At 33.3% G+C, this 27,875-nt stretch overlaps 4 protein-coding genes across 4 annotated transcripts; 3 read left to right on the forward strand and 1 right to left on the reverse strand.

Annotated features, from left to right (window-relative positions):
* LOC145204302 (death domain-associated protein 6-like) lies at positions 1–26,496 on the reverse strand. The gene is made up of 11 exons (XM_080076794.1): positions 26,126–26,496; positions 25,538–25,677; positions 25,218–25,307; positions 25,059–25,144; positions 24,630–24,814; positions 23,793–23,903; positions 4,465–4,592; positions 4,028–4,163; positions 3,460–3,575; positions 3,061–3,211; positions 1–1,518 (listed from the first exon to the last, which is right to left on the reverse strand). The coding sequence occupies exons 1-11, from the start codon at positions 26,435–26,437 to the stop codon at positions 1,423–1,425; spliced, it is 1,551 nt and encodes a 516-aa protein (XP_079932920.1). The 5' UTR covers positions 26,438–26,496; the 3' UTR covers positions 1–1,422.
* On the forward strand, positions 5,911–7,774 carry LOC145204305 (uncharacterized). The gene is made up of 2 exons (XM_080076796.1): positions 5,911–6,247; positions 6,424–7,774. The coding sequence occupies exons 1-2, from the start codon at positions 6,141–6,143 to the stop codon at positions 6,545–6,547; spliced, it is 231 nt and encodes a 76-aa protein (XP_079932922.1). The 5' UTR covers positions 5,911–6,140; the 3' UTR covers positions 6,548–7,774.
* LOC145204537 (glutathione synthetase-like) lies at positions 12,388–16,062 on the forward strand. Its single transcript, XM_080077127.1, has 5 exons — positions 12,388–12,610; positions 14,146–14,345; positions 14,796–14,877; positions 15,450–15,636; positions 15,832–16,062. The coding sequence occupies exons 1-5, from the start codon at positions 12,388–12,390 to the stop codon at positions 15,953–15,955; spliced, it is 816 nt and encodes a 271-aa protein (XP_079933253.1). The 3' UTR covers positions 15,956–16,062.
* On the forward strand, positions 18,578–23,760 carry LOC145204304 (glutathione synthetase-like). Its single transcript, XM_080076795.1, has 9 exons — positions 18,578–18,765; positions 19,026–19,171; positions 19,643–19,718; positions 19,896–20,320; positions 20,753–20,819; positions 21,276–21,464; positions 22,074–22,155; positions 22,434–22,620; positions 22,949–23,760. Exons 1-9 carry the CDS (start codon positions 18,595–18,597, stop codon positions 23,070–23,072), a joined length of 1,467 nt encoding a protein of 488 aa, XP_079932921.1. The 5' UTR covers positions 18,578–18,594; the 3' UTR covers positions 23,073–23,760.
* Positions 26,497–27,875: the final 1,379 nt, after the last annotated feature.

Consider the following 27,875-nt stretch of genomic DNA (forward strand, 5'->3'; position numbering starts at 1 on the left):
TTTCGAAATTTTGATGCACTTTTTATTCAACATGACAAAGAAAATTCTCTTATTATGGAGTACATAAAAAATCATTGCGATAACTGCTTTGAAACAAAATATTAATTTTTATTCGGCTGTGGGCACTGAATGTACACATTGCATGCAAGTTTTGCACACCAAAAAAATAGACAGCAACTATTTCTTCCTGTCAGTATAAGTGTTTTATCTCGCTTATCTTGAGAAAAAGCTTGAAGAAAGGTTATAATTAGCAAAATACTAAATGAACAAATCTGATTTAAGAAAAAAGCAATAAAAGGTAAAATCGGTTGCAATTGTACCATAGTGTAATTCTGCAGTAAAACGAACACAAATTAACCAGGCTGATATTGTATAGTACGTTTTACAAAACACGGAAAGAACCTGGATTATTTAAGCAATAAACCCTTAATTTTTCATCTTAGTTCTGATTTAAAGCTCAGTGCCCATATCTTAAAATTGTATCTGCATAAGCTTTTTAGTTGTTTTTCATTCATTCGTTTTTAAGAAATCTAAACCAATCGCCAGAATACAAATCATGTATCTAAATGTGACCTTTGGAATTCAAAATCAACATTATAAAAATAACTAACTTTTCAGTGCAGATATCTTTTGATAGAATTTTGTGACATATTTTAAAGATACTAATCATACATTACAGTAGATATTCAACATACAAATCAAAACAATGTTTATCAACAAAAAATAATTCAAGTAGGTAACTTCTAATTAGGCTAATTTTAAAGACATTTTATGTCAAGCTTTTATGTTTTTTGGTTTTACCAGAAAAATGGCTACAGTCTACAAAAATTAACATCAGCAGTTGCTTTCATTTGCAAAAAAGAATGATGAATGAATGGCTGTAGTTTTCCTAAACCAAAATTACATTCTTAATTAATTGAAGAGAAAAAAAGTATATAAGGCGTGATATGAAATCAAATCTACAGAGCTCTTCTGGCAAATGTATTTTTGTTTTTTGTTTTTTTAAGGTTTCGACGACCTATACAGGTTGCCTACATCAGGGTAAATAACACTTTTTCATTTGTTGTTGTGCACTGCACCACTTGCATTTAGTGTTGTTTACCCTGATGAAGACAACCTGTATAGCACATCAAAACGTCAGTACAAAAACACAATTTCGAGAAAAAAAGTGTTGAATGTTTTTATCACCAACTCCTTATTCTACTCCTCTCATCCAATTTCATAATGTTCACAATGGATACAAAATCAATGTGGTGTAAGTCCACAAAAACTGTGTTTTTCCACACAAAAATGTAATGAAGAAGAGTATTTGATATTGCCATAGAAAGCCCTTAAAGTCTTCTTATTCTGCATTACACAGTTCTCGTTTTGCAAAACCTGTTTCATAACCTCGAAACCAAGCTTAAGAAAAAGCAGTTTTGATCATGTTTTGTCAAGGTACAATAAATCATCCTGCTCAATATCTGTCTCATCATCAGACTCTTCTTCTTGTTCTTCTTCATCACTTTCTGACTCGTCCTGTGAAACACAAAACTAAATTTGTTTAAAGTTTCAATAGAAGCAGGAACGAACAAAATTGCCATGCGAATTAATGATGAAGCTTGATGTACAGCAATACTAACTCACATACATACTTTGTATTGTGTTGTACTGTAATAAGTTTTGGTTTTGTGCAGGGGTGTCCAACACGTGGCATGCATGCCAAAAGTGGCACGCAGAGCATTTAAAATTGGCACATAAGCTTTTGCGCATTCAGATAATGAACATTAGGATTTGTCACTCAATTAAATTTGTTTCTGTTCATTCTTCTTGGTATTTATCTAACCTCAGTAAAGATTATCAGAAGTAAATTTACACAACCCACTAATTAAATTGTTCTTTTTTTGACAAAACTTAAAGCCCCGTTGCAAACTGTTTTGTGTCGCATAAACAAAAATAAATGTTTCTGGAATATCATAAATAAGTTTACTCGTATTTGATGACATATTTTTTTCTAACCATTTAATAGGGTTCCAAAAAGTATCAAAACGTTGGCACGCATGCATATTTTTAATCCAAAATTGGCACGGCGGTGTGTTCGAGTTGGACACCCCTGGTTTTGTGTATAATTTGGGTCCATTTTCAAACAATATTGCACTATTGTTTTATTTTGAGAAACAAAACTTGCTACTTGAAGACTCAGCTGAATAACCACTTTAAAAAATGATTTTAAATATGATTTTCTTTAATATTCAAGTAAGTTAGCAAACTGAAACTCATCTACTTTTTTTCTGCTTAACCATTTAAAGCAGGGTTTCCCAACTAGTGGTACGCATACCATTTTCTAGTGGTACGCGAGTAGCTTCCGTTTTTTTACAAAAACCCGGATTCACAACTTAATATTTTGTTTACCGTAATTTTCCAAGTATAGTGCGCCCCCGTGCATAATACGCACCCTAAAAATGGCATGTCGATGCTGGAAAAAAGCCTGTACCCATGTGTAATACGCACCCAAATTTTGACTCTTACTTAAGTCCGTAAACGTAAAATTATTTCAGAAAAAAGATCATCTTTGGGAACAACCGGATGTTATTCTGCCGTATCACTGCGTATGCGCTAGCAAACTCGATAGCGTGTTTCGGATTTGTGTGGGTACATTGTGACAGCAAACGAGCAGGTGATCGAGCAAGCGTCTGATACGAGAGCATTGTGTTCGTATGGAGCGTGTTTGTAGTGAACAGCAGAGAAGAAAGGTCTGATTTCAAGTTTTATTTCGAGGAAGATTTTCTTCAAAAATTGTTGTACCCATGCATAATACGCACCCCAGATTTTAGGACAATAAATTAAGTAAATTTTGCGCATTATACACGGAAAATTATGGTATTTGGTTTGGTTAACAAAAAAAAAGACTTTCGATGCGCTGTTAGCAAGTTTACACGGCGCATCGACCAATTGGTGAACAGTAAACAAAAATCTCATTAAATTTAATTGTGGTGCATTAGTGTTATTTTAGTAGGCCAATATTATTCTTCGAAATGAAGGGTTTATGAAGTAAAAAATAAACAAAAAACATAAACTTACACTAGGTGGCTCACTGCCTTGGTCTGATTCCTTGGAAGCTTCTTCGTTTGAAGAATTCTTCGTAGAGGTTTGGGCATTGGCAGAATCAAGTTCAGCTTGCTTTTGCACAAACTTTTCTATCACATTGTTTATTGCAGTTTCTGAAACATTTCTGAAAAAAAAATGATTAAACCCACAATATTATTTATGTGACAAATCAGTTTTGGTTGTAGGCAACAAATTTGCAAAAAAATCAATATACACTATAACATGTCAGTACATTGAAACAGTTTCAAATAAAGTCCTGAAATACTTACAAATACCTAAAACAAACTATTTTGTAATCCTAACATGTTATGTATTGCACTTTGGGGCATGCTTTCAAATTTAATCAACTATGAAATTTTCTACTAAACTTACTGATTTTCTTGGAGTTTTTCTTGCAGCTCTGGGTTTTCCTTTGCTGGATCATCTTTAGTTTTGTTGTCAGTCAAATAGCTTCCAAAATTGTACACAAAATCATAATGGCGTCGTTTCTGCAAAATTTAGTTTTATCTGAAAGCTGTATCTGAAAATTACTTTTTTTGCCTTTACAAGACCCAATGCTCATTTTACTATGAGTATCTTAAAGATTTGTATCTTAAAGAATGTTGGCTATAATCTCATCTTACTTCTAAAGGATCTTGACCATTTAAATTTAATGAGTAACCAGAGTGTATTTTTAACAAATTGCTAATAATTACAATTGCCAGAAGAGCGCTAGATTATAAAATCAAGATAAATGGAGACTTTTACCTAAATATATGAAAAATTTTGAGTTTTCCATTCACGGCTGGGTGTTTGTTCATTGAAAGCCCCAATTGAAAGCAAGTAGCAGCTACACTTATGTAACAACAGTTTGGTTGCAGCTTAACATTTTTTTACAATACACTGTGCTAATTCAAAACTGTGATTATTGTATTCACAAAGTCATGTTAAAATTGCTCACTTTAAGTTTTTCACCAACTTCTTTGAACAAATCTTCAGAAAGTTTTCTTATCTCGGTTGGTTTTAGATTCAAGTTGGACTGATTGCTTGCTTTCTTCACAAGGTACTGAATCGCATAAAAATCAGGAAACTTTGCTCTGCAATCAAAGACGATCCAATAATAATTAATAGACTTGACTTATTTTTATCAAACCAAAACTCAATACACATACCATGTCTGATCCCCAAAAAAGATGTAATATTAAGAATACATTTTTTGGAAATTATGCTTTGTACATGAAAGTTTGACACAACAACAATTGGTTTACCATACTCTTTTTAAATTTATGACCATTTTTCATTAAGTTAAAATTGAAAAAGGTATGCATGAAGTATGGAATATTTTACCATCCGAATGTTCAACATTGTTGAATAATTTAAGTAAATTCCAATACTTACTTATTGATATACTTTTCCACTTTATTGTTAAGTTCAGGATATCTAGTAGCACCAACAAGAATCTTTGTCTCAATCAGTCGTCCATTTTTAACAGACACTTTTTTCAAATGACATATTCTTTCATAAACCTTAAAACAAAACAAAAAAGCAAATTGAGAAAACTTCTGGAGCCTGTTTCACAAAGTCGCGGTTATTCAATTGTAGTTTGTCATGCCTAATAATTTGCTCCATTCAAAATGGCTGGAGAGCTTAGGCAATTTACTAGTTGCTGCAAATACATAATGATCCTAAGCATCCAACCTACTTCTTGTCAACTGCGGCACTGGTGGTACCCTATAAGTAAGTTATGGTAAATTTTTGGTTTTATTTGCTATTCATACACTGTTTTATTGACATCAATTCCTTTAGAGTTGTTTTGATCCTTCACAATTTAAGACAAATACAAAATCTTGATAAAACAACTGAAACATAGTTTCTTTCTGCAAAAATATTCCCACAACAAAAAAAAGAAATATCTTCATCAAGGATTATTTTGTAGAGGCAAAATTCAAGGTCAGTTTGTTATGTCCCAAATGAGACTAAAACATTCAAAAGATGCATAAATCGTCTCCTTAAACTGAGCATAGTTCGGCATGAGTAAGTTTGGTCATGCCCAACTGATTTGTGGAAATTTGCAATGTTGTTACGGTTCAGAAAATTTTAGTTTGTCACGTTGCAATTTGCAATGCCATTGTGACTCTGAACTTGACTTTGTTTCAGTAGTTGAGCTGTTTGTCTGTGTTTACTTGAGCTTCCTTATTGACCTTTGTATATTTACACATATTTATGTATATATTTTATAATTATTTGCTTTTATTTTATTTGAATAAGAAAAACAATAATTTAAGCAATAATACTTCCAGTACACTTTTTTAAATGCTACTAACTGGCATTTTCCCCTCCTTTTTCTGTTCTATTTTTTAACTGCTGTTTTGTGAAAGATTTTTGAAAAAGTGTGAGAATTTAAAGATGTTTTTGAATGCACTGCCAGAAAACATTGATGAGCAACTGAAAGAACTTACTGAAGAGGCTGCAGACTGTGCAAGAGAATTGGGAATGATTGGGAAATTTAATGGTCTCGAAGGGAAAAAAAAGGTTTGATGTTCATGGTTTCTTTCACGTTTGCTCTTGGTGGGTGGCTAATGTCAGAATGCTATATGCTTACAGACACAATGAGTCTGTTACTCAAGCTGATATGTTGTATTACTCTTCCAGTGAAAACCTTTTTTCAATTTGTTATTCCAACTTGGCTTTCATTTTTTCTTTCAAGGATTTAAAGGTTAACTCCTTTTTAAAAACTTACAAATTTGATATTAAATTACTCAAATTTAAAATTTAAGATAACACTTTTTTTCTTAACAACAAAAATGCCAGTAATGTAGAATAAAATGTAGACATTTTTTATGCAGCTGTTTCAGCACAAACAATTGTCATAATCAATTTTTGTAAAAAGTCTGCATATTATTCAAGTTGTGCACCCAGGACAATAATGTTTATCATAACTTATTGTGTTGTGTTATAAACTGGTACACACTTTGGTCTGTAATTATTTCACAGGTTGCAATGTATTTGGTGATGAAATAAGAAACCTGTTACAAGAGATTGGATCTGACCAAACTCGGTCTGCTTATACCCTTATGGATCGAATTATTCCAAGACCTCGGCCAAATTACTTCGTGGAATCTGGCATTGCCCACAAAGAAGAGTTAATTCCAGAGATTGGAATGTTTGGAGTTCTGGTTGCGTAAGTTTTCTATATCTTGAGGCATGTTGGGCTGCATAAACAATATTTGTATGTAACGACATTGTCTAGAGTGTTGTATCATTGTACATTGTTAAAAACACTGTTTGTGAGTTTAACAGCTCTGAATACAACCACACAAAAAGTTCTAAATCACATCAAAGACTTCTTTGTTTCAGGTCTGGCAATACAATTATCCTAAATAGATGTGGTGATCATGCCATAAAAGGAAAACCTAAAGACTGTGATGAAGCATCAGTTAGTAGCTTAAAAGCCTGTTTAAGTTCACCTATTCTTAATTGAGAATAGCACACTAGCATGCACAATAAAATATTTACTATATTGATATTTTGAATACAAAAAAACACACAATCATTCCTGAAAGACAAGTACCTCACTTTTTAAAACCTGATCCCAGCAAGCATAAAAGCATTACTTGTACAGTTTTTATTTGTTTTGTATGCATTAAATATGTTGTTTGATCCTGAAACAATTGTCTTTGTTTGTATAAATGTACATTTTATTTGCAGTAGATAAACATTTTTTGAAAACTAAAAATTATACCACCAAAATGTAACCGAAAAATACAAATGTTGACTGCGTGGTTTTATAACATCAAGTGAAATTTTTCATGTGTCTGCTAACCAGAGTTGTAAGCAGCTCCAACTTCAAAGTACAACCCTGAACCCAAACCATATGAAATCATGTCCGAATATAGCCAGTTTAGCTCAAACTTACACACAATCCCAGTTGACTTTAAACTTTGCTGTATGTGTGTAACATTCAAAGTTAAAATAATGCATTTCAAGAGATAACTATTAAAAAGTTTGGTGTGCACAAATAATCATGCTATCCAAATCTTAATAAATTCAGACACTGTTTGAAGTTTGTCCTACTTTATGTGCTATTTAAAGGAAAGAAGGGATAAAAAGTAATACAAGGGTAAAATACAACCATTCACACATATAACTGGCAATTTCTACAAGCAATTTATACTGTCAAATCAAGTTTATAGAGCTCTTCCTGATCCCACATATTTATCCATGTCTTAACTGGTTTGCACATTAAAAAACAAATGACTTGCACCCTGCGATACAGCTTCACAAATACTATTCCGAATACTGATGGTTATACTTGGCTCAATAATTAATGAAAAAGAGTTCTTGATTTGATAAATTCCAATACAAATAAAAAATATATGATATATGTCTGGTTGCAAACAGTGTTAGCTCTTTGCTATGCTGGACCATCACAAGGAACAGCATACATTAGTTGTTAAAAGACATTAAAATCTGGCTCATGTTCATTTTTTGTAATCAATCATTTAAAATTAATAAAACTATCAATGATATACAGTAGTTTGTATTTCATTTTGTGTGTGTAATTGATGTTTTATTTCATCCATGAAATAGTGTCATGCTTTAAGAATCAAAATGTCATTTTCCAATATGCACAAACATTCATCCCAATTTACAGAAGAAAACTATTTGTTTACTATTAACAATGTATGTTAAATAAATACAACTGATGATTGTGTTAGTTGTGTGATATCCAGTGGGTTTCTCAGGCGTCAGTGAATCAAAAAAAAACTTCATCTTGTTTTGTTATTTTAGAGATGAGTGTAATAGAGGAGCACTTGAGTGTATTCAGTTATGCAGAAGTGATTTTGCCATGTTGCAGTTGGCCATGCTTTTTTCCCTCTAAACTTCACCTTGTATCAGTGTTCAATTGGCTTTGTACATGTTTAGGATGTGAAACTTAACTTAGAAAATATGTACTCTTATTCATTTTGAACAAGATAAACTTTTGTTGTAAATAACTGTAGGATTTTAAATAAATCACAAGGGATGTAGAAAATAATTAAAATTAGTTGTTTGGTAACATCTTTTTGAGGAATGTTGCTGTGCATAGAGGACTTTATTGTGAAAATTGATCATTAGGAAATGCTGATATGTTCATCACACAAAACCATCATTCAGGTCCATTATTGTGTCACGAAAGGAATATTAAATGGTACTTTGTATTGTAATAGCCTTTTTTTAATAAACAGCTGCTTTGGCCTTATCAATCAAAATTTAATATAACTTTTTTGAATATTGTATTTTAAAGATCAGTATTGGATTAAGCTTACAAACGACGCTCAATGCACTGCAACACAACACCATCAAACCATGATAAAAATGCAAAACAAAATTTGCTAATTTGTATAGGAATAGTACATCCCTAGAGTTACCTCAAAACTACCTCAAAAGTCGATCTTGAGTCAAAAAGGTTGGGTACCACTGGTCTAAGAAATCCCCAATAAACAAATTTTCTGCAAGGAAATTATTTGTAAAATGTAGATGGAAAGCTTCTCACACAAAATTTTACCCTATAAGTAAGTTATGGTGAATTTTTGGTTTATTTGCTATTCGTACACTGTTTTATTGACATCAATTCCTTTAGAGTTGTTTGATCCTTCACAATTTAAGACAAATACAAAATCTTGATAAAACAACTGAAACATATTTTCTTTCTGCAAAAATATTCCCACAAAAAAAAAAATATATATCTTCATCAAGGATTATTTTGCAGAGGCAAAATTCAAGGTCAGTTTGTTATGTCCCAAATGAGACTAAAACGTTCAAAAGATGCATAAATCGTCTTCTTAAACTGAGCATAGTTCGGCATGAGTAAGTTTAGTCATGCCCAACTGATTCATGACAATTAGTTTGTCACGTTGCAATTTGCCATGACATTGTCGCTCTGAATTTGACCTTTTGTCATTTTTTGTGGTTGAGCTGTTTGTCTGTGTTCACTTAAGCTTCCTTATTAAACTTTAGAGAAAATATTGGTTAATTAGGAGAAAAATGTGCTAATAACACCGCCAGTAAATTTTTGAAGAAAAAAAATGCTACTAAATGACATTTTCCTCTTTTTCTAACAGCCGTTTTGTAAAGAATTTCAAAAAATATTTAAGAATTTCAAGATGTTTTTGAATACACTGCCAGCAAACATTGGTGAGAAACTGGGCGAACTTACTAAAGAAGCAGCAGACTGTGCAAGAGAAACTGGAATGATTGGAAAGTTTGATGGACCCGAAGGGAAAAATAAGGTGGATGTTGTTGGTTTGTACGTTTGGTTCATTTTTAATCTTTTTGGGTGGCCAATGCCTGAATGCTTTTGTGCTTACAGACACAATGAGTCTTGTTACTCAAGCTGTTCTGATACTCTTCCAGTAAAAACTTTTTTTTCAACTTGGCTTTACTTTTTTTCTTTCAAGGGTTTATGCCCACTGTTTTTTTTTATTTGGTTGGTGGTAAAAAAAACTGTTTTACAGAGAATTGAACATATTCAATTTTCATTGTATGCTTGGTGGCCAATTGATTCGGTATGGCGCCTTCAATGGGCCTGGCGCACTGTGATTTACATTAGATTCAAGTTAAATTTTGACTGAGATTTAACTGCAAAACTCGCTTATCCTGCTTAAAGTCGTAATTTATGCTGTTGTGCTGTCACATCTCTATTCATGAACAACAAGAAATATACAAAAGCTTGAAATGTATGTACATTATTTATCCCAATAAGTAACTAGAAAAGTGGCTTTCTGATATACTTCCTTTTTATATATTCTGTACGGTATTTATCAATTTACTATACTATAAACAATTTTATCTACATATATCAGTGGTTCCCAACCTTTTTTGTTATATTCCTCCCTTCGCCCATTTTCGAACTGTTCATTCCTCCCCATAAGAAGGAAAACAAATAAAACATAAAAAATTAAGTGTGTCCATTTTAGATAATTAAGGGTGTCCTTTTTAGAATCGTTTACAACCGGTTCCACATTATAATGGACATTCCTTATGTCATATTTACTCGATTGTAAGCTGCATGTTGAGGTTTTAAAAACATAATTTAAGCCGCCTTCAAATGTAAGCCGCATGCTGGAATTTTTGATACCATTGTTTCTCAATACATCTTTCTGTTGTTATATGGTATAACTATTTGCCCATATCCGTTAGTTACGTTGATAACTGTACTCAACAGAAAGTTTGTTGACGTATAATCTGTACATGCATACATGTTTTGAACCCCAAATAATTTAAAACGTTGGAATATAGAAAGAATTTCGGTATAAAATTATAATTTCCTTCCCTGAACTCATAAAATTCCTCCCTAGGGAGGAATTCCTCCCCAGTTGGGAACCACTGGCATGTATGATTGTTTTTGCAAGCAAAAACGAATGGGTCCCCACACACATGTTTGTGCGGATTTGCTGCGGTTATTTTTAGATTCTTAAGGACAAATTTATCACAAAGCATTAACTTAACTTACAATGTTTTTGTCCGTATTCTTTTTGCATGAAATTGTCATATAATTACAAAAAATCCGTGAAAAAAGAACTGGGAAAATAGTTTCAATTTAATCTCTTGCTTTGACCTTGATATTGCCGTTCAAGTTCAGTTTTTAAACACAGATTTTACTAGAAAGCCTTAACTGTTACATTATACACTATATAAAAAAAGTCGTTTGCTACAAAGGTATACCGCCTATACTTGCTGATAGGTCGCGCCACCTGACTCGCACATAAGTCGGACTGAAAATCTAGGGATTTAAAAGGCCCTTTCCCTAGCTTTTTTGCATTGCATTGCATTGAAACCGCAAACCTACATTTTTTCAACAAAGCGGGAAAATCCAACGCACGCTAAACTGACGCATGTGCGTGTGCGCTCATGAAACTGTCTCACATTGGTAGCGCATGCACCCGTGTTCGATAGCACATTTCCACTACAATTCGCGTCTATAACGCGCACCCTTAATTTTTTATTGAAAATTAGTATAAAATTTTGCGCGTTATACTCAAAAATAAATACGTAATAAATACGTTATATCCGCCCAATAAGCCGACCGGAAAAAACGGTACTTGCAATAGCCTTACGGTACTTGCAATAAAACGAAAACTTTCAATTTTGTTCCGACTATCTGCGAGTATATACGGTACATAACAACTTGTTTTTCACTTAACTTTGTTTCGCAAAAACGACCATTTAATGACCTTTTGACACTGTTTTTAACAGCAGTCAACAATACTGTTTAGCCTAATTTATACATGACTTAAGTACTAATTCTTGAATTGATTTGTCAAAAATAAAGAAGATACGTTATGACGAAAAATTCTTAACTGTGTTGTAATGATCTTTATGTTGATTAACAAAGTTTTGCTTGACATATACGAAACCGAAGAACGTTTATCAAGTTTAAATCACGTTATAGGTGTGAAACCTTCGCCAAATCTGAAAATGTGTGTGATAACTTGATAAAACAAAATAGCATTGCTGTTCAAAAACAGCTTGTTTCTAATCACCGAAACAACTGTCTTGTAAAAAGTCTGTCCGACGTCAAGCTGAGCCATCCCGCTCTGCCGCCTTAATCGTAAACCAGTGAGTTATTCTCTAGGGACTTCTGTCTACAGTGTCTTTCTTGACCAAATGATCTTTAGACAGATTTACATTTCGGGGGCCTGTGGGTGAACCGCTGGGTCTATCAGGGTCAAACTTCTGGAGGATCAAGTTTGGATTAATAACTAACATCTGCCCTAATTTGAAGCACTCTTTTTTTACCAAACGAGCCTTACAAACCAGCATTAGACAGAAAAAAAATACAGACAAAAATAATATGTGTCCCTTTCAGGAAGCGGACCCATAAAAAGAGGCGAAAAGAGTGAGGAAAAAGCCTTGTCAATGTAGTTATAATTATCTTTTTTAGTTAATTTAAGTACATTTGCCATTTAATTGACTGATATGCAATTAAATAAATTCTCCTGTTACTTTTTTTAAACCCAATAATTTCTCACAAATTGTCTCAACTTTTGGCAACAAAAATAAACGAAGGATTCTTGTCAAGCAAAGCTTCCAAATTTTAGTTGATTGAATCAAAAATTTGTTTGACGTAAAACAGATACATTAGAATTTCAAACTTCTCATTTACCACAGATTCCAAAGTTTCTTTTTGTTCGAGTGGACTACATGTTGGCATATGATGAGGTAACAAAAACTGAATCACCAAAACAAATTGAAATGAACACTGGATGTCCACACTTTGCTGGAATAGCTGGACGAAAAATTCTTAACCTTCATACTAGGGTGCTACAGAGTCTTAGAATGCATGAGTTGATATGTCAATTGCCTGACAGCCAATGTACAGAAATTGTTGCCCAAGCAATTACAAAAGCTTGGGAATGTTATGGAAACCCAAAAGCAGCAATCACATTCGTTGTATCAGACGATACACGTTTAATATTTGATCCAAGATCCATTATCAGTGAAATTTATGCACAAAATCAAAAGATTAAAATCACAATACAATTTTTCTCCAAACTTCCAGGCAAGGTTGATGTAAGGAACTCAAAATTATTTATGTGAGTGCAATAATCACAAGTTTTTAAATAAATTCTTTTGACTTCTATAAGCTTATTAAACATTTTACGTCAGTTGGCACAGTGGTTCTCAACTTTTTTAATATACTGAAATGACTTTCTGCAACTTTTTGTAGAATCCGATACACATTTGCAACACTAAAAACGGCATTCAATGTAATAAACTAATTTTGAGATGAAACAGAAAAATGAAGTTCAATGGAATTTAATGGTTCTTTTGTTGTTGCTTTCCATTGATAATTAATCCTAATGATTCTTGGCCTGGCGTAAAAGTAATTTGTGGAGTTTTACTCTTTATGAAAGCCCTTCAGCAGACTTGCAACCTCCATCAGTGCTTACAGATAAAGACCATTCATCGTTAAGAAAAGTCTGAGATATTTTCACATCAACTGCCTAAAAAATTTTCTCTGTTTGCCAAAATTTTTTTTTTTTTACCTCAAGCCATTTCACACAGTGAACAAATGTAAGGAGTTAGCATAAGTTACCAACATTGGTTGTTCGTCAAGCTGTAAATGAAACTTTGTTGGATTTCCTTTCAAGTCCAAAACTTGGTTTAGAATGTCGTCATTTGATAATGGTACCAAATAATGTTTTTCTTTAGCCGCTCTTTCTAAAATGGTGTTGGTCATTCCACTTTACATGAGTAAAATCATACCTTACATATTATTGTTACCACTTTCTTTTTAGTCGACATACTAAGCCAATTGGCAGCACAGTGCAAGAATTGTAGTATAATAATTATAAAAATTAGCCTTTTCTCTGACAATAAACTGTATTGTTTCTGCTTAAGAATGACAGTTATTACGCATATTGTACTTTGCTGCGGCACAGAAGACATCTAATCAGTTGTTACAGCTTTAGAGTGAATGAGTTTAAGAAATTAAAAATTGTTTTTGCTGGCTTATCACCAAAGATATGATATATATACTTTTAATTTCGATGGACCTTTGTCGAACCCAGGTTAAGAACCACTGAGTTGGCACTCTTGCAATTTTCATCATGTAATCTTAGGTTTCTTTTTACATTGTATCTGTTGTAATTTTTGGGGTATGTAGGTGATTGATGTGACACATTCCAAATTATTACTCCCAAGTAGAAGAATTCTCATCAGTTTTTCCTTTTCTTTAAAAAGCTTTGGACCTGGTGTTTTAACATAAGCTGGTTTTCATTAGTACAGTTATCTTGCCATTATAAAAAGTTGGGGATGCATGTTACAATTGGTCTGTGGTTTTTAAAGCAAAAAAACAAAACAATCAATATACAACCTTGGCAATGCAGCTTACCTTTTTAGATTGCTATTTTACAAACAAATAATCAAACAGTTACCTGTAAACATGAATAAGAATCTTTTGATTGTTTTTTGCAGTGACAATGAGGAAATAGCATTAGTCCTTTTCTTCAATGGATTGACTCCAAGTGATTACAATAAAAAGGTTGGTGAAAAAACAGATTTTATACCTGGATGTTGCAATGAAGTAATAAGTTTGGTCCCAGCTTTGGAAAGTAAGAAGAGAAATTGAGTTAAGCTGCGCCATCAAGAGTCCAACTGTGGGACAGATGTTAACTGGTTTAAAAGCAATGCATGAAGTTTTTGCAAGGCCAGAAGTGCTGGAAAAATTTTTGGAGTCATCTGTTTCTGAGAAACTTAGACAAACCTTTGTTGGCTTCCACAAACTTGACATGGTTAGTTATGTTTTACTTATTTCCTGAACACTTTATCATCAATGAAAATTGAATTTCATGCAACTGGCTGATTTTAGAATCCAAAACACTCTATTTCAACAGTGCCTTTAAAAGAAAACAAGAAAAGTACACAAAGAACATCACCTGTATACGGAGTAGTACTGATTTAGTGCACACTGTTAAAGCAAAGTCAGGATGAGATTTAAAACCTAAAAAAATGTTTTACTTATGGGGTTAACGAAATAGATAGCACATGTCCATAACTACTGTAAAAATTCATCTAAATCCATTAAAGATTTCATGCCAAAAGTACATGAACAAACTTCTAGGGAGAAGAAATATAACAAAAAACAGTGAAATCAAGTTGTGTACCTTTCAGGGACCGAAGTTACAACTAAACTAGATATCAAGCTAACCCAAAACATAAGTTTAATGATAATTTATCCACAGACTGGAGCTGGAGATTTAAATGTTGAAATGGCAAAAGAAAATCCCCAAAACTTTGTGATGAAGCCACAGAAGGATGGTGAAAGTAAGTTTTTGTGTACATGCATTTTTCGCCATAAAAAAGTAAGTCATGAAAACCACTACTAGATCAGGGATGAACATACCCTTGGCCTACAGGTTAAATGGATCCCAACTAATCTTTTTTATGTGACCCTTCTGAAAGCTTGTTATGTTTTTCATGGTACAATATTGTCACTAACTATTCAGAACAGATATTTCAACCATGGAGATTTGTGCTGAAAATCAGCGAGACATTTCATGCATGCTCACCAAAACATGCATTAAAACCAAAGGTTATTCAAATATGAAAACAGACACATTGCTATATCATAAGATTTCCAGAATTAATGTCAAGCCTAAATTCACACTTATAAGTTAGATTGTAGCAAAACCTCTCAGTATGGGTCTGCAAAGCACACAATGCCCACAAAGACACATATATGTGATTCATGTAAATTGTGAAAGTTATCACTTTAAATCTAAATAAATAAAATTGAAACCTTTTTTGAATGTTTTTTTGGACAACAATGATAATTTTGGGGAATTCAGTTGTCTACTGGTATACATTTTATTTAAGGGTTTGTAATGGTTACACAGGTGGCAATATATTTGGTGACGAAATAAGAGGCTTATTACAAGAGATTGGATCTGACCGACGTCGATCTGCTTATACCTTGATGGATCGAATTTTTCCAAAACCTCGGCCTAATTATTTTGTAGAATCTGGAAAGGCCAAAAAAGAAGAGTTGATTCCAGAAACTGGAATATTTGGAGTGCTGGTAGCGTAAGTAATATCTTCTTGATTTTTGGTCTTAATTTTTACTTAAAGAGTTTTTATCTAAATTATCTAAAGTGTTATCACAAATATTAAATGCCAAAAATCGTTCCTACAAAACACGTTTCATATATTTGAAAAGATCTTAATACCAATATCTATGAAAAAAAGTTTTGGACTACATTAAATACCATAATGTTGCAGATCAAGCAATACAATTCTTCAAAACGACTGCGGAGGCCATGCCATGTTAGGAAAACTGAAAGACAGCAATCAATCATCAGTATATAATTCAGACTCTTGTTTGACTTCACCCATCCTTATGTAAATACTGAGTTGCAGATACATTACATTCTTTGCTTTTTTGGTTCTCCACACAGAACAAAATGCAAAGTTGTTAAAAAAACAAGTAAATGCTGGTGATGTTAGTTTTTTTAAAACCATTGTTTAACAGTTAAGATGAAGATAGCAGAGCGCTTTGTGCATGTAAGGTTCAATTTTAAGACAGTGGCACAATAAAAACTGAAAGCAAGCAGTTAAAAAGGTTAAGTTGCTACTGTAATATAAACAAGCAAATCAATTGGCGTGCCATGAAAAACCAACTCGTGTGCCAACTTTGGCACATGTGCCAGGGGTTGCTGACCCCTGGCATATGAAGACCAGCAATCACAGCACATTCATTTATAAATCACAATACGCCAAGCCCATTGAAGGTGCAGGGGTCTTTCCGGGACTCGCACTCTACCAACTGAGCTACACAGGCTCAGTGGAGAATCTGATTTGATTTGGCTGATTCGGTACGGCACCTTCAATGGGCCTGGTGTACTGAATGTAGTGTTTGTTTTTCATTTTGTGTGTGTAAATAATGTTATGTTTCAGCCATAAAACATTGTCATACATGAAGTGGTCACATGCGTTTTAAAAATCCTTTTGACTAGTGACTACTGAAAGTCCATTATCAACGTCATTGTTTCCATACTTGTTTATATTCCTGGTTTCCTGTTATGTTAAAACAGTCTAAACACAAGATGAGATGTTGTATATGTCAATTATTATTAAATAGTTGTGCAATCTATTGCAGCAGAAATTTTGTGATTTTGCTTGTAACTTAAAACGAACTAAAATTTTTGAAAAGCAATAAATTTACTGGTATGTTTGAAAAAAAGTGCCGAGTTGAACAAATATATCAGTCAAGACTCAAGGCTATAAAGCATCCATGAGCAAAACGTTTTTGGTGTATTAAATGTATTTCGGTGATTTACCCGTTAAAAAAGTAAAGAACGGCCGACATTCAACCAACGACTAAACCAGAATTTTACCGGTCAAAAAATCTGACATTCTGCCAACTTTTGCAATTCTGCCCGGAAATTGCCAATCATGCCCACCCTGTTTTAACGGGTCAGAACCCTTGACCCTTCCAGATTTAATACCTGCCTGTCACATGTCTAGCTGCCATGACAGTACAATTGCTTATAGCGTGTGTGAAGATTATTTCACAGGAACAAAAACTTTAGTACAGCAATTAAACACATCACTTGGTTCAAAGGCGCCCAATACACATTTTTCAGCAAGTGTGCAATTCAAAAGTTAGTTATCCTTCATGTATGTAGTTGGACCGAAAATAAAGGCGTTTTTACAATTTCATCAGTAAAATGTGTCTATATCAAATCATCAAGTCCAATAAATTATAAGTGAGCAGACAGTGCACACTGTGTTGACCTACAGGGTCTATAAATAAACTGTTGTTGCCAGGCGTAATGTATAAATGAGTATTGCTCTTCCAGCAGTTTTATTGTGAACAATCGACGTTTCGAAACTTCTGTTTTTTGCTTGTGTTGTGATGCATTTGTCGCTTTATAAGAAATTTGTTTTTTAAGATAAGCCATTACCCTGATGAAGGCGTCTTGTATGAGAAGTCGATTTTTTAAATAAAACTGCTGGAAGAGCAATACTTGTTTATCTACAGTAACAGTACATAATGTATAGTGATAGCTAAAGAGCTTCATTGAGCTAAACTGTGTTATGGGAATTTTTTGACAGTATTTTAATGACTTCCCTCTGATCTCACTTGTAGGACAACCATTGACATGTTAACCATAAACAGTTTCTCACAGCTGACTGCAAGCTAATTTTATTATTAAGCATTATTAGTGAAGATAGTTGCTTAGCGGCAAAAAGTGGATTTGACTACAAAATTAAAAGAAAAAGGCAAGCAACAGGGAAAATATATTAAAAGAAAATAGATTTGTGATTACTTCCAATTTTCTGGTGTTAAACGATGACTGAGAAAGTTTCATAAGATGAAAAAACAGCGCGACATTTTCCTATACTTCATTTATACACATTTACACAGCAACTTGCAATATACAAGTTTTATGCTTTTGTCAAAATTTCTTCTATAAAACAAGTGCATACATAGTCTGTATACCTATGACATGTTTGACATGCAAAGATTTTCCCCATATGCTGTGAGGGTTTGTTGATAGTTCAACAGGAAATGGTGGTCAGTGTGTTCAATTTACACTGTATTTATTTAACTGAAAAACATTTCATCAAATACAGTGAACAGATAAAATGCATTTGTCTGTTTGACTAAATAATGTGTGCAAAAGGCAGTAAAGTTGCCTGTTGTACAAGTAGATAAAAATGCATTAAAAACCACTATATGTGTGTCTACACAAACAAGTTTTTACTGTGTCTGTACTGTATGTGTAGGTTATTTCAAAGGTTATTCAAAGCAGAATGTTTGCTATACTATGTGCAAGCTAGTTTACAGACAGGAAATAAGACTAAAGATCTTCATTTTTTATTCAGTTAAAAAGCATTTTGGACAGCTATAGCCATCACATTACTGCAAATATGTGCAAACAATTGTGTAAAAGAACAGTTTGGGTTATATGTTTGCAAAACTCATCATTTAACAAAAAAAATTCCAACAGTATATTTTTAATTAAAATATTTTATTTTATGCATTCTGTTTCAAAAAGTCACAAAATATTTGAAACAGAAACAATGTTTTCAAATACACTGCCAGCAAATGTTGATGAGCAACTAGATGAACTTACTGAAGAAGCTGCAGACTGTGCAAGAGAAACTGGGATGGTTGGAAAGTTTAATGGACTTGAAAGGAAAAATAAGGTGCTTAGTTGCATATTTCTATTAAATTTCACAGCCCATTTTGATTGAACGTAAAAAAAACAGGACAATCTGCCTTTTTAAAGGGGTATGTCTTTTTTTTGTTTTGCATTTTACTGATTATTGTGTTTAATATTGAATTGTTTTGAATAAATTTGGATTCTGCACATAAAATTGGTATGGAATAGTACAAAATGTTACATTAGTTTTAGCCATTACTAGCAAATCCAACAGACTTTAAAAACAAAAACAATTTGTTGCAGAGACTCGAACATGTTTCATTTTCATTGTTGCCAATCTCAATCAATGAAGAAATCCTCAATTCTCTTATTGAACTACAGCCTTATGTTAATGAACTGATTCACAGTGCTAGCATTGATAGAGACTTCATTGTGAATTCCTTGCAAAGGTGAGATTTCCAGACATCAAATATAGATAAATGGTTCTCAAATAATTCCTGTATAGCTTTCATATAGCTTTTTTTAGTTGAATTAAACACCTTTACCTTGACATACAATATACCAGTTAACAAATTTAAGGTTTCAAGTATCAATATTGTGAAACATTTTCATATCCAAATTCTTTTACCAAGCAAAATAAACTCGACTTAACTCAACATAACACAGTTTCCTTGCCTTTGATACTTGTTCTGAGTGTCTGATCTTATATCTGATACCCACTGCCTAAGATTAATAGTAAATGGTATTTCTTGAAGATGGTTGGATGCTTTAATTTGCAAAGTAATCTTATTAATTTATGTACCTATTAAAATTAGTATTTTGTTTAGGCTGATTTCATGTACAGACTTTATTTTACATGAAAGTAATTAAACTAATTTTAATCAATTCTAATGATATCAGAAAATCCATTGTATTAATAGTTTAGCCGATATTGATGACTATGTTGGGACATTGCTTAGCATTTACAAGGAGTTAAAACCAGAAAAAACATCCAGGGTAGGCAAAAATCATAATAAAATGTAGATTATTATTTGGTGATACAGTAATTGATAATAATTTTATCAACCAAATAACCTGAATTTCTTCCTTTAAATTTCAAATGAAAAATAAAAAAAGTTGGACAAATTTTCTGTGAACTTTTGAAAAATTAAATTAAATTTTTTTTTGCTACAGATTCCAGTGCTTTTGTTCATGCGAGTTGACTACATGCTGGCATATGATGAACTGACAAACACAGAGTCACCAAAACATATTGAAACTAGCAGCGGTGCCCCTGCTTTTGCAGGAGTTGCGGGACAAAAAATCCGTAACATTCATGCTAGAATGCTTAGAATTCTTGGCATGCAAGAATCAATACCAAGATTGCCTAATAACAAATGCACAGAAACTCTTGCCCAATCATTTGTAAAGGCATGGGAATGTTACGGAAACCCAAAAGCGGTTATTACATTTTTGGTATCAGACAATACACAATTGATATTTGATAGAAGACCCGTTATTAATGAAATTTATGAACAAAACCAAGAAATCAAAATACGGATGAAATACTTTTCAAAAATTTCTGGAAGGGTTGACATAAGAAATTGTAAACTGTTCATGTAAGTGCAATGGTGACACTTTTTTTGCTCAAGACTACGTTGACCTCCTCCAGTTCACCTCAAACAATAATATAAGACAAAATACAATAGCTGGCCTGGTAAAAGCCATGTCACATCTAGCAATTAAAAGTCATACATAAGAATTTTTGTTAAGAATTTAGTGGAGTTAATGTAAGATTCTATACAGATTGAGTTTTCATAGAGAATTCAGAGAAAAACCTTGTTTTCATCATGGCCGACAAATCAGTTCTACTCAAAACTTGCAGTAGGTCTATAAACTTCACCATTTTGTTTAGTACTGACTTTAAATCCTTGGACACTAACTACACCTCAAAAGGTTCTTGTAACTCATGAAAACTGGACTGCTACCTTTGTAGGCTTTAACAACCTGATAGAGCATTATAGAGCAAGAAAACTTTATTATCTTTTTAGCGACAATGAAGAGGTAGCCATTGTGTTTTTCTCGGCAGGAAGAAGTGCCAAGCATTACAATGAAAAGGTTAGCAGATTAACATATTAGTAATGAATCTGGTTAATCTGATAATACTCCTAAATACATCACAATAAAAAATCTGAAACTATTGCCTACCATTTGTTTAAAAAAATCATCCGCTCAATAGCATAGATTAAAACTAAATAACCATATTATACATCTCTATGTAAAAGTCACAAATGCCAATTTGTCATTTGATGGAATATTTGATGGAAAGTACATATCAGGCAATCTGGCACCTTGAGTGCTAGTTGAAGATTTGTGCATGCATAGCAACTTATCGATTAACCGGGTTAATCACATCAAAAACCTGTCAAAAAGATAAGGCAATTAGCCGAATTTATTCGTATCATCTTTTGCTGTCATTTTGCCACTAGAAGATAACTTTCCATAAAATAATTACTCAAAAAGCTTGCTCTTTGTCACTTACTGCTAATAAGTTGTAACCATATTTTGTTACAGCTATGGAAAGTACGAAGAGACATTGAATTAAGTAATGCCATCAAGTGTCCAACTGTTGGACAAAGTCTGGCATCCTTGAAAGCAATGCAGGAAGTTTTTGCAAGGCCACAAGTGCTGGAAAGATTTTTGGAGGCATCTGTTGCCGAGAAACTACGAAAAACTTATGCTGGGTTCCATAATCTTGATATGGTTTGTATAGTTTGACCTCAAACCATCAACTCAACATACAAATTGACAAAACAGTTTATAAAAAACAAGCGACCACAAGTGACCGGGACAAGATTAGAACCCACAACCTAATAAACACACTGTGGGTGCGACAACTGCTCAGCCATCTTGTATGCCAGATATGTATATATATATATATATATATATATATATATATATAATGTGTCCGCTTAGCGGTTAGACGTTGTCACTTATTTCTTTCCAGCTCAGTCGGTTTGAGCAGCATCGAGTGAGGTCCACAAGTGATGTGGCATTCACTGCATGTTTAATTCCCTCTATATATTGCAGTCTTTGCCTTCCCCTTGATATCTTGCCGTGGAGTCGTCCATGTAGGCACAAATATTCCAAAGTTTCAGGGTGTCGATTTATGTGTCCATAATATTTTAGACATTGTTTTTGCATGAATCTAATGATTAGATTCAAGATATGTATAATAACCACAATTAACTGTTAGTGAGTCCTACAAAAAAAGTGGTACTTATTTATAAATTGGAATTTAATATTACAACACACGCTGAAAACAACAACATGAAATTAGTTTTAGTGCTAGCTGTAAACTTCTTCGCACAGACTGAAGCTGGAGATTTAAGTGTTGAAATGGCAATCAAAAATCCCCAAAACTTTGTGATGAAGCCACAGCGAGATGGAGAATGTAAGAGCATATTTGTGTGTTAGTATGCATGTGTTTCGATTTAGTATGTATGTGTTTCGGCTTTGTGTCAGTACATTATTGTAGGCCACCACATAATTGCATTTGTTAGCAGAACACATGTAACAGTTCATATCAAAAACTTTTTAATGAAAACTGAAGACAAAATGTTTTAACCAATTGCTGAATGTGTTTTTTTAAATATGTTGTACTTTCAATGGTTCACAAAGTCCGTTTAACTGATTGCAGGAAAAAATGAATGATTTTTTATTCTCTTTCAGGTTGCAATGTATTTGGTGAAGAAATAGCGGAGGTTTTAAAAAAGATTGGAGACGATCGAAGTAGGTCTGCTTATACCCTGATGAATCGAATTATTCCAAAACCACGACTAAATTATTTTGTTGAATCTGGAAGTGCCCGAAAAGAAGAATTAATTCCAGAGATTGGGATTTTTGGAGTATTAATCGCGTATGTATTCAATAAGATTATGTGTCACATGAAAAAGATTTTAGATAAAAAGATTTGGGTTTTGGATAGAACGATTGATATTGCAACTTTTATGTAGAGATAAAAAATATTGTGTTAGAAATATTTTTGTAGTTTGCAGCATGTTTGTTTATCTTTACCAAATATGCACAGATCAAAACAAAGGCTGCATTGCATCATAAATGTAGTCACTGATAAGTTGTAACAAATTTACAAGGACATAAAGAGTTCTGCCTTCACACATGCTTGCCAGCTATAAAAAATCTATGCCTTCAAAACATTGGATAACTTATATGTATTTCCACCACAGGTCTGGAAAGACAATAGTCCAAAACAAGTGTGGAGATTATTTCATCAGGGCAAAACTGAAAGACAGCAATGAAGCATCAGTTTATGATTCAATGGCATGTTTAAGTTCACCCATCTTTGAGTAAAAAACTAAAAATAAGAAATGACCTGCTGCCTCCTAAGGATATGTAACTTACTGTGTTATATATAATTGTAAAGTTACTTATAATTACAATGCAATAGCCTCATCTCACAACATACCTCTGATAATAAAGGTTTTTAAGCTGGTATTTGTACAATATTTTAACCACTGTAGGTTGGCTTTTGATTTTTGTGTGTATAATCCACAATGTAATTTCGGAGCTTTGGGCTGTTCAACCGCAAAAATATTCAGTATGTATACTTCGCATGATGTAACTGTACACTTATAGTTTAGTCCAGTAACTATGTATGCTAGGTATTTAAAAAAGTACTTAGACCACACCAATTCACTAAAAACAATCGTTTGTGGTGAAAACTGGGTGTTTTCCCAAACCATATTATACAATCATGCACAACTCAACTTCAAGGTTACTCACTTGAGATTTTTCTTTTTGCCGCATGTCTGTTATCTTTTTTAAGTAGGCAATTTGCTATTGAACTTATGCAAACAGCTTACCATATTTCGTTGTGTATTGTGGAATTTGCTTATTGTAAACAATAACATTTGCTCTAGTTTGCTATATGGATCATTGATATTGCCATTTGCTTGCAAAATGTAAGATTCTAATTCCCTGTTTCCCCAATATAACGCCCCAGTGTCAGTATCACTTATTTTGACATGGCTTTTCCTATTGAGGGAAAGTGAAAAAATAAAAGAAACTTACCTTCATAAATCTCTTTTTCAGTTTATCCTCCTGAATATACATTGAGTCTTCTTCATCCATTTCTTCCATTGTCAGTTCATGAGCTTGCAGCCTCTTTATCTCATCTGATATCTGTATTACCACAAAAAAAATAAAAACTACTAAAGATTGTTTGTTGGCCCAAATGAAATACCATAAGTTAGTAATCCCTAAAGCATGCATAGCAATCGAAAGTTAGGTCTTAAAAATTATTTTTAGTCTCCTGTTTTGTAAGAGAAGCATTAGGGTATTTTATTTTTAATTTGTAAACAATGATGGCTATGTTTATGTGTAAGTCAAATTACAGTTTTTAAAGTGTTCGTCTAAATTTTAAATGTTCCCGGTATTGCCAAATGAACATTAGCCAAACAGCATGGCAAAATAAATAGTATTTAAATCTTATGTTATAAAACCACTAAAACAAGCAAATCTTTTAGGAAGTACCGCCATTTATAGACATTGTTTTAACCAGGGGGCACTTTTTTCATGATTAATTTTTGCTATAAATTTATTAATTAGCTTTGGCAAACCAAAAAATGTGGTCGCGAGCCGGATAAAATGACCTCAAGGGCCGGATCCTGCCTGCAGGCCATAGTTTGGTGACCCTGGTTTTAACTGTCACAAATGGTTGCAATTATTAGTATATTATGTTTTACTACATAAGATTGGTCTTAAGTAAAAACTAGTGTACAGCAAAATATCTAACTGTATATTTTGTTTCACTGCATCAAATGGCTTGATGCTTGGCAACTTGGATAATAACAAAAAGGCTTAGCACCGACAAAAATTAACAAAATGCAATTTTGGTTTTGGATTTACCCTTTGAAGCAATTCCTCTAATCTTTCTATTCTTTTATCAAGATTGGTTGTTGTTTTTGTCCCTGCTGTATCATCATTTTTGCTAGTTGAAGGTTTTTCTTTTTGTTGGTCCTCTTTTTCCTTTATTTCATTATCTCGTTCATTTTTTTGTTTGTCCTCCAACTGCTCTACCGGTTTCCTTTTTGCTGCACACCAAAAATAAGTATCCTTAAAATGCCATAAATTAAGCTATCACATGGCATCTGGTAAATATAAAACTGCAAACAATGCATTTATTTTAGTTTGAATACGTTAACATATCTTTTTTATGGCAGTAATCTTTGCCAAGTGTCATAGCGAAATTCAATGCAGCAAAAAGAAAAAAAAAACATTACAATGCTTGATTTAAACCAATGTCCTTTTAAACATGTACATAGAAAATCAACAGACCTGGAAAAACTTTTGTAAGGCGAACTCTTTTTGGTTGTTTAGGTTTTAAGTCTTTTGAGATTGCTTCATCATTTTCAGTTGCCTTTCTTTGAACAAAAGGAAAATGATTTATACGCAATTAAACATTGGTGCTGCACAAACATATAATTTGTTTAATACCTCTTAATTTGATGTTGCTTCAGTAGCGTATAAATGTCATTCACAACAACATAAATATCTTTCCTTCCATTTGACACCTTTTTTATTGCTCTGCAATTGAGAAGGATAAATGTACATTCATCAGATTATTGACTGATGAGACGTTTAAACAATGATGCAAATATCACAAAGCACAGTTCAGTAAAAGATATTAAAAAATACATATATATATAATAAGATCTTTGGTGGCTCAATTCCTAAAACAGCCTCCTATCCTAGCAATAACGACTTTGCATAAGAATATTGTAAAATATATACTACATTACGACAAATATTTTTACCTCATCAGCATGTCTGTATATTCCTGAGATCTCTTAAACATCTCAGTTGTAGATTCATGTTCCCTTTTCAGAGACTGCATAATTTTGGAAGGACTTAACTCTCTGTGCCCATCCAGTAGAGGTTCACACTGACTGATAAACTGTCCCAGATAGAAAATATATTTTATCAACCCTTTTTATAACGATTAAAACATGAAATAAACACATGACATATTTCCAATGTTGGAAAGAATGGGCTGTGTAGGATATTTTGTTTTTACATAAAACATTTTTTAGATTTCATTTTCTAATTTAAGTCTACTATGTGCGTAAAAATGCAATCAATACATGTTTGACTGGCTTTCCATAAATCCATCATGGATCCTCTGCAAGCTTCTACTGCAGGCCAGTATAATTATTATACACAGTAACAAACTAATGTCGGTCATACATACAGAAAGAGATTTTCCTGTTCCAGTTCAAGAAGACCAAATTTTTAATGAAAAGAAAAACCTTTCTATTCTGGAAACTAGCTTTTAACAAACAGCATAAAATAACCCAAACCTAAAACAACATTTTATCAGTAACTGATTAGAATTTAGAATTTACCTTAACAAACAGATTTTCTTTACTTTGCTCAGAAGATGGCATTTTGTCCAATTTATTTTCGAGTATTACAATGGAAGGGCTATCGTCTTCTGATTCTGACTTGGTTTTTGATGTTACTAAGTCGTCCTTGTTTAATAAAACAACGTCTTCTTCGGGTGTTTTAAGTTTCGCAGATGGAGATGGAGTTGAATCACTATCTGATGATATGGTTATTATATCCGCCATCACCTCGTGAACAACAAAAGTAAAAAACTCCCAAAACGTACAAAATGCAGAATCCCGCGAATGCACTTGGGGAAATACCCTTAGCATATCAATATCAAACACAGGATGTCGGTATGTTCTTTGGTATGTACTAGCTACAAAAACACAAGAAAACAGTAAATTTTGAAATTTTGGTTCGCTGTTATTTTTAATTGTTTGGGTTGGGTATAGTTTTCTAAAATTAAGACAAATCGAGGTACATCGTAATAGAATGACACGACTTGCGAATACGCCGCATAAGACGAGAGTCCGAGAAAGAAGGCAATCTGTCCGGTTCGCTGTAGTATGAACGCACACGATAACGGTAGTGGGAGAGGCCGCTACATGACCCTTACACAATCGGAAGTAAACACATTATTCGACAAAGCAGAACCACCTACGCTTTGACGAACTCGCAGCCAATAATAATTGATTGCCTAATTGCAGGCTTTAGCCAGAAATTGTCCTAAACCTTATTTTGTAATACCAAAAACACGAAACAATTTGACCGTTAAGTGGATTACCCCTTTATCATGAAGGCTTTATGCAAGCTTCTTCGGGTAACCAACGACAAAAAGAAAACAGTTTTGTAAAATACAGGTGTCGTTCGGGCCCTCGAATTCGATCAAATGTTTTAAACATTAATTTTTAGGTACCGTAGGGGTGTAGCTCTATAAAAGTTGTTTAAGTTGTCAATGTTATAATCGCAATATTTACACTTGGACAAGACGACGCAGTATCAATTAACTAGGCTAAGTAAAACCTGACGATCGTTTAAATCAGTGGTTCCCAAACTATGCGCCGCGGCACACTGGTGTGCCACGAGATGTCATTAGGTGTGCCGCATATTGAAATTAAAATCAATCAAGTCAAAAAAAAAAAAATCAATCAAGTCGAGTAGTAGAATCAGGTGCTTAGACCACTAGGCCAACATGCTCCACGTCTCTGAGATGTTCAACTAGGCTATTTAACTATGAGAGTGACCTGTATAGCGGCTTTATGACCTCATAGTTAGTGCCTTTGTCAGCTAAAAAAATTATTCAAATGTTCGAAGTGCGCCAATTAATTTTTGTTTTTCCTAAAATGCGCCTTAAAAGAAAAAAGTTTGGGAACCACTGGTTTAAATACTGAAAACCCCTGCACTTAAAATTGTATTGTATTGTATTGTATTGTATTAATTTTGAAACCGTGCATGAAAATGGTACATAGGAATACGAAAACACTACACTAGCGCCACGGAATCGGGAATGGCTATTAATGCCCTAGCTTAGGGCATATGGGCCCCTAAGCACATACTTTGCCAAACAATAAATAAACACTATGCAACAAAAAATGCAAACGGGCAAAAACACGTTGAATTGTTTGTTTGTTTGTTTCATTTTTATCCTCAGTGGGCGGATAACGCCTGAATGTGTTATGCTCACAATGAGCCCGCCATCGAGCTGCCTGGTTTTATTGCAAGTCAGTTGATCAATTTTTATTTGATTTTTTCGGTTTTAGGTAGTTG

This window comes from Phallusia mammillata, chromosome 8 (assembly GCF_965637545.1).
Source record: "Phallusia mammillata chromosome 8, kaPhaMamm4.hap1.1, whole genome shotgun sequence".
NCBI lineage: Eukaryota > Metazoa > Chordata > Ascidiacea > Phlebobranchia > Ascidiidae > Phallusia > Phallusia mammillata.